Source organism: Sciurus carolinensis, chromosome 8, assembly GCF_902686445.1.
Source record: "Sciurus carolinensis chromosome 8, mSciCar1.2, whole genome shotgun sequence".
Classification (NCBI taxonomy): Eukaryota; Metazoa; Chordata; class Mammalia; order Rodentia; family Sciuridae; genus Sciurus; species Sciurus carolinensis.
The window spans coordinates 76,787,804-76,795,156 of NC_062220.1; the positions used below are offsets into that span (position 1 = coordinate 76,787,804).

Sequence of the window (7,353 nt, forward strand, 5' to 3'; positions counted from 1 at the left end):
ACATCATACTGGATAGATGATATTATGTAAACAATTATTCTAGTATCATAGTAGATATCTAGTAGTGATTTACAGAGTGGGTGATATTGCAAGATCTCCTGATAAAAACTTACTGATTTGAGAAAGAAAAGGAATGGATTTATTTAATCTTTTATTAAATACACAACCACACTCTAATTTGGTTGTTTTTCAATAAGCGTACAATAAAATAAACATGACTAAAAAAGTACTGCTAATTAGTAATTTTTACTTAGTTACTTAGTATATTTTAACTGGCATAAATTAAAAAATAGAAATGACCCAAAACTAAAATATTAACTTTTCTTCAAATATATATTTAAAAAATTTCCATGTCCACGTTTGACTTAGGTTTAGCATGGTATATATGTTGTTCATTTTTATGTGCTACTAATTTTTCTTTCTTTATCCTTATATATGTACATGTCATGTATATTACATATATCTAATATACCTATAAATATCAATATATTGCAATATATTAATCTAGCCATCTATGTATCTATCAAAACATTTATCAGTCAGGTAAGGTGGCACAGACATGCAGTCCCAGTGCTCAGGAGACTGAGGTAGTCAACTGGAGCCCAGAAGTTCAAACCAGCCTGGGCAACACAGGGAGATTTCCCTCAAAAATAAAAGGAAAAAGTTCTTTATCTGTAGTGGTGCAGACAAATTTGATAAGTAAAACCTTTCATGGATAGATATTTTGAATGTAAACTAGAGGTCAGTACTTGCTGAAATTATCATAATCCACCATTTTGGAATGATACTTAGTAAATGAAATTGCATACAGGTCATCAGATGGGAACATGTGAATTAACTAGAAAAAAAAAAAAGGACCTAAAATACAATCAGCAATTCAGACACAAGTGCTTTTTATCATTCTTAAATTGTAATTAGAAAGCTATTCTTTTTGTTGACTTTTAATTTTAACTCCATTGAGAGATGAATTTTATCCTGGGCCTTTGCTCTTGATTACTGACCTTTTCATCTCACTTTTGTTAAATACCATGCAAAGAATGCATCAGCAATGTAACATGGCCTGAAATGGACTTGCAAATCGAACATGACCATGAGAAATATATCTAATTCTTGGCTTAGCAGAGAATACAGAAGTCTTATACATAAGTTTGTTTTATGCCATTTCCTGTTAGTACATTCATGAAATATTTACTAATATACTATTAGTAATTAACTGAGTTAAGACAGTAGCATTTTATTTTTATCAAAACCTTTGCTTCAATGTTCTATTTGTAAAAGGTAATAACACGGTTTTCTTGGTTATGAAAAGCTATTTCTAGGTTAAATTTTTTTATGCCTCAGATCTTATGACACACTAATTCTTGACGCCATTTCTGAGGTCTTCTATAGAAGATGCTATATTATGAGGAAGGAAGAAATGGCTAAATTGTTTTTTGGTCACCTACTTTGCTGCTGTGAACAAAAGACCTGACAAGAACAATTAGAGGAGGAAACATTTATTTTGGGGCTCCCAGTTCCAGAGGTCTCAGTCCACAGATAGAGATAAAACTCTCATAACCCAATTATTTCACCTCTAAATTTTCTTGCATTGTCTCACACATGAGCTTTTGGGGGATACCTCAGCTCTAAATCATAACAATTATCTTAATTATCTTTAATATCCCATGTTGAGGTTGAACCAGGAGAACACACAAATGGAATAATACATTTGTGGTATATCCAGGTACAATTATTATGAATACCCCTTGTTTTCATATGATATAATATAATTTAATATCTTGGTAATTAAAACTAAAAAAATAAATTAATAAACTATCATTAATTTCTTTATTTAATGATATAATAATATTATTATAAAACCTAGAGGTTTCTTTTTTGTCTTTATATATGTTGAAACTCTTCTATTTTTCATGGGAAGGTACAATATTAATGTCTTTATTTAGTTTAGTATGCTATATGTAATATTCATGTAATTTTTAGGTTGAAATTACAAAAAGAAGAACAAGCTACTACAAAAAAAGTACTAAGGAGTCTTCCATGCTCAGAATCCAGAAGCAGAAAACCCGGGAAATCTTACTAATACATAGCCCAATCCATTGGATTTTCCTTATTTGAGGAATTATAAACCAAATGATCTATAAACTGTTCCAAGACTATGATTATGTTGTTTAATATGACAACATGCCAGAATTGAAAACACTAAAATTTAAGTTGGGAGTTTCTGTTGTTTTTATTTCATTCAATTTTTTTTTATTTGAGGACCATGCATTAATATTCAATGCCTGATTTTTCCACATTCCTTTCTTTCTCAAACTTAGCTTCAATTAAAATCACCTGGAAAACTTTATAAAAACTGCTGATATCTGAGTTCCACCCACAGAAATTCTGATGTAACTTGGATGGAAGCCAAGGCATTGGGTCTTACAATATCTCCCCCAGGTGATTATAATGTACAGCAGACTTGGCATCTACTGGTGTGTATAAATTTGGTATTATTACAACTCACTGCTGGACTACCACCCAACTTTTTCGACCATCCCATTTACTGAAGAGATGGTCTCCCTTTTGCTCTTTCCTTTTATTTATTATAGACATTTCTGTCCATGTTTGAATGTGACTTAGTAAAAAGCAATAACTGTGACTGGGAATGTAGGTCAGTGGTAGAGAATATGGTTAGCATGTACAAGCCCTGAGTTCAATCACTAGGCTAAAAAAAAAATACTCTCACCATTATTCCATAATTTTTGCAAACATGTACCTCTTTACATATGTTATAGGCAAGGACAATAACTTTTGGCAGTGTTTATTTTTGTTAAAAGATACTAATGGAATTGAAGGTCAAGTCACCTTCTGATTGCACAGACTATAAAGTATTACATAATTCAGTTTTACAAAGCATCTTAGTGATTTCAAAAGATCCATATTTGATAAAGTTCATGATGAAATACATATGTAATAAGGAGACTAAAATATTTATTTTACATATCTACAACATGTAATTTCATATATCTAGCTGAACCACAAATCATAGGGGAAAATATTAAGGCACATGAAAAAGCTTCAAAACATAAAAAATTAACATTTTGAAAAAAAAATCACATGTGAGAGCTCATTAAATAATAACATTGACAAATAAATAATCAGCTTTACTTATTAGCTGCTGCCATGCATTTCTGGCATTCCATTCCAAGCGAGGGTCAGCATGCAGGATATAATTTCATACTATGAAATGTAAAAAGCTAGAGGGCTTATTTTTGAAGTGAAATGTCACAAGTTTTTTTCTTTCAGAAGAAGAAGATCTCTTCTGGCTGCTAAATTGTTCCCATGAAAATTACCAAAAAAGCACCTTTCTGAAATGTTACTATGAAGATTCATGGCAACACTTTTTTTTTTTTAACTTTTCTGTTTTGAAGGGGGTTTGTTTGGAAAGGGCAGGGATGGGCTAGGGAATGGAGAGTAAGAGAGCCTTTTTCTGTTTTAAAATGTAAAGATTCAGGTTTAGGGGTGTATATAGTGTCAATAGTCTTTTAAGAATTATGGGGAATTAAAACTACAGGATGTGTGGAATTTAAATGCAAATTGCACGCATGAACATACGTACATCTTGAAAAACTTGAAAAGGAAAAGCAGTTCCCAGAGAAGGTCCTGATACTTAGGACAGTTTGCTGGGCTCTATCAAAGCAGAAAGCATATACTTTCAAGTGAGAAAATAGCAATGGCAGGCTTGAGTCTTCCAAGCAATCAAATCTGTAAAGCAGATGGTTAGTAGTCAGTCCAGTCTGAGTCTGAGTTCTAACTCATGCTGTGCTTGCTGGATTTGGTAGCTCTTTTCCGCTCTCTGTGATGCTGGGCTGGCTTGGCAGGAGACACACTCTCAAAGTTGTGACTGGACTCATTGTGCTGCCGGGTGTACCTCTTGCACTTGCAGGCAGTGACCACCGTGATTTTGTAGGTGCGTGTGCTGCCATCTTGGCACTGCAGCTGGATTCTCTGTGTGCGTGTTTTGTCATTAACACACCTCCACTCTTGGGAGCTCCTCCTGCTCCAGTATTTTGTTCCATACCCTCCTCCAATCCAGTTAGGAAGCACTGGCAGGGGCAAGCACTCGCCGGCACACACCAGCTCCTTCAGAGGGCTGATGCTGGTGCACTGGCCATCAGAGATGTATTTGGTGGAACGAAGTTCCCGGCAACCCACTTGAATCCGACCTGCAGAAAATGGAAAATAACATGTATCAAAGGCAAAAAGCAAATGAACATCTTTTAAAAAAATAATCTGCAGTGACAAAAATAATATTCAAATGGTAACAAATTGTAAAGAGAAAGTGAACATCTACTTTGTTTTCACAGTGTAAAAATCTGCTAGATAGTTGTTAGAGACACTTTCATGGAAAATGATCAATTTACATAAAGGCTATAACATTTTTTGGAAAAAAAAATAATATGAGAACTGATTTTTTCATGTAAAACATTAGCTAATTGTTTATTAGAACATTTGAAAATCTCATTTGCTTAGTCTCACTTCCCTGAAAGGGTTTAGCAGCTATTCCATTTATGTGTAAATATTCATTCTTCAATGAGTTCAAAAGAGTGCACTTTCATGTTCTCTTTCTCATGGGTCATATTGGCTAATGTCTGCAAGTGCTTTTAATTAGGTTTAAAAAAAAATCTGTTGAGAAAATGTGGAAAGTATTTATATATTATGTGCAATGCATATTTGCTCCGTAATACTTGATTTCAATTATAAAATTCAGCTGCATAGAATCATACATATGGGTACAACCTCTGACATTTTGCATATCAAGCTTAATAATTACATTTTAAACCTAAATTCCCAAGCTATGTTTTTAAAAATACCAATAGTAAAATGTTTGAAATGCAAAATGCCACTACAACTCAAAATATAAAGAATATAAAAACCCTTAAATCAGGAACGTATGGTTGCCATAACAACTTGGCTACATTTCCATGAATTTTATGGCAGAAAAATACCTAACATGTCTGATTTACAACTGCAAAAGGAACCATGGTGTTCATTTCCTGAATATTGGTTGTGGCAAACTTTTTAAGTTATTCACATTTGATAAGTCTATTCCTTAATTGACTATTTCTTGTTACATGTCTTATGTAATTAAAATAAAAATTAATGTTGAAATATTTGAAGTTTTCCTTACCATTGTTTTGTTATCTAAACTTTAGAAGAATAGCTTATAACAAACTTGGAAAGAAATCAAGGCTTGTTAACCAGGGGGAAAAAAAAAGAATATTTAAAAGCATAGTTTGATGAAATGTTAAAAATAAAAATTATAAAATACATTAAAGTGGTTGTACATAGACTACTGAAAGTTAACTCTAAGTAGAAAGTGGAGTAGGAGTTTTACTTCATATCTGTGCCTCAGCACTTCTGAGGTAAGATATATAGCTTAAGGGAAATGTGATAGTTGTGGGAAAATATATTGTATACACATGCACACATATAGACCTAGAGTTTTGAGACTGAAATTAAAGGGTAAACAATTGGCCTGGGCAGTGTGCTGGGCTTGCCTGTTTCTGAGATAAGCTCACCTTCCTGCAGCTGCCCTAGGAATGCACCTGGAAACAGCCGGAGATGATTTTGATTTGTCTAGTTTTTTGTTCCTGTGCACATAGATTCGGCATTTTTACACTGACAGTTCATTGACAATGAATACCCACCACATTGCACAGTAATCTGATAATAATCAGATATGCCTCTGTTCTTAAAAACATACATCTTCATGAAAATGAAAACACCTTGGATTTCTTGAGAAGACATTACCAGTCTTTTTAGCTCTGACTTTCCAGAGGTCAAAACTGCTTTAACAGTTGAATGGAGTTTAAGGAGGAGGTGCAAAAGATTTGTGAAGATTTCCTGTGCACTGTTTCTCTGTCTGTCTTAAAACCTGATTATTAACATGTGAACCCTTCGAAGGGAAAGAATGCAACAAAAATTAGAAGAAATCTGACTCCCCTTAACTAGTGGTCAGTTAGTGTGCCAATTAAACAGAATGCTTCCTGCACAACACTACTGTCATTTTAAATATCTTAAATTATAAAAATGTTCTCCATATTTCATAGAAATATACAATTACCTAAAATTTGATCCTGTTAATGACTTATTTCAGAAAAATGTGACTCCAACATTTTTAGTTTTATCCCTCTTTTACATTGAGCATCATCAAAACTTTAAACAATTTCAGTAGACATGTTATAGAAATCCATGTGGACAATTTTTTTTTTTTTCTCTGAAAGCTTCCCTTTTCTCCTTGTGATTTATTATACATACTTAGGGTGAGTTACCTTTATACATGCTACCAAAATTGCACAGGTCCTGAAGTAAACTGATAAAACAACCTAAATTTAAATGATATAGAACAAAGCTTCTTAAAATTCTCATTTTGCATAGATTTAGAGAAGCAACAGTTTGATTCCTGGATACATTTTCTTTGTGGATGTCTGAAAACTAAACTTTGTACTAGCATTATCAAGCCACTATTTTCATTATGCTAACTCTAAAATCATACCTAGGGAAGATTGCCAATCTATGCATGCAACAGATTGCTCCCAGATTGTTTTACAAAATATATATAGTTCAAATTAGTTAATAATGGAACAATTTTACAGGAATGTGAGCTAATGCTACCAAGAAAGAATAAAATCTGTACAAGCAGAACACACTTACTGTTGCGATCCAGTCCAGTGTTACTGAAATGCCTGCCTCCATTTCTGGCTTGATTCAACGTGCTGTTGCTGCTGGGGTGTGCTGGAACAGGTTTAACTACATGTGAATAAAGGATTTCTGTGGCATCATTTTTAAAAGCCAAACAGCTTTTCATTAGGATACATGCAAGGGGAATGAGATAGAAATGAATGGCAGGAGGAAGCATGGTGAGTAGAGGATCTGCTTGACTGAAGAGCTGGTTTATTCCTTTCCCTCTGCTTCTGCACTGTAGCTGTGAAATTCCTCCTCAAGGTTCCCTTTATATATCCACAGAGGTTTGGCGTTCATTCAGGTGTAAAGTTGTGTAGAGCTTCAGAGTGAAAACACAGAGAAGGGGTGGGATCCCTACTTGACCCTGCAAAAGAATTTTACCAATGGAAAAGAAGGCTGCAGAAAAGGAGGAGCTTGGTATACAAATTGCCTGAAATTTCAGAGTTGGACTTCACTTGTCTGGGAACCGAAGCAGGCAGACACATTCTATAGCAACTCCGAACTCTCCTCTGCCATTTCCTCTCCTGAATCTAGTTCACATTCAAGTTTAATTTAAATGAAAACATGCTGCTGTTCATTTGAGGAGACTGGCTTTCCCACATTTGTTCTATTCTCGCCTCAGAT

General features: G+C 33.9%; 1 protein-coding gene across 1 annotated transcript; it reads right to left on the reverse strand.

Moving 5' to 3' along the window:
* Positions 1–3,324: 3,324 nt before the first annotated feature.
* Positions 3,325–7,041, reverse strand: Sostdc1 (sclerostin domain containing 1). Its single transcript, XM_047561763.1, has 2 exons — positions 6,700–7,041; positions 3,325–4,208 (listed from the first exon to the last, which is right to left on the reverse strand). The coding sequence occupies exons 1-2, from the start codon at positions 6,902–6,904 to the stop codon at positions 3,793–3,795; spliced, it is 621 nt and encodes a 206-aa protein (XP_047417719.1). The 5' UTR covers positions 6,905–7,041; the 3' UTR covers positions 3,325–3,792.
* Between the last annotated feature and the right edge of the window lie 312 nt (positions 7,042–7,353).

Coding starts and splice junctions, on each gene's coding strand:
- Sostdc1 (XM_047561763.1), bottom strand. CDS start 6,904: ATGCTTCCTCCTGCCATTCATTTCTATCTCATTCCCCTTGCATGTATC. Junction 4,209..6,699: donor CACTGGACTGGATCGCAACA/GTAAGTGTGTTC, acceptor CATTTTCTGCAG/GTCGGATTCAAGTGGGTTGC.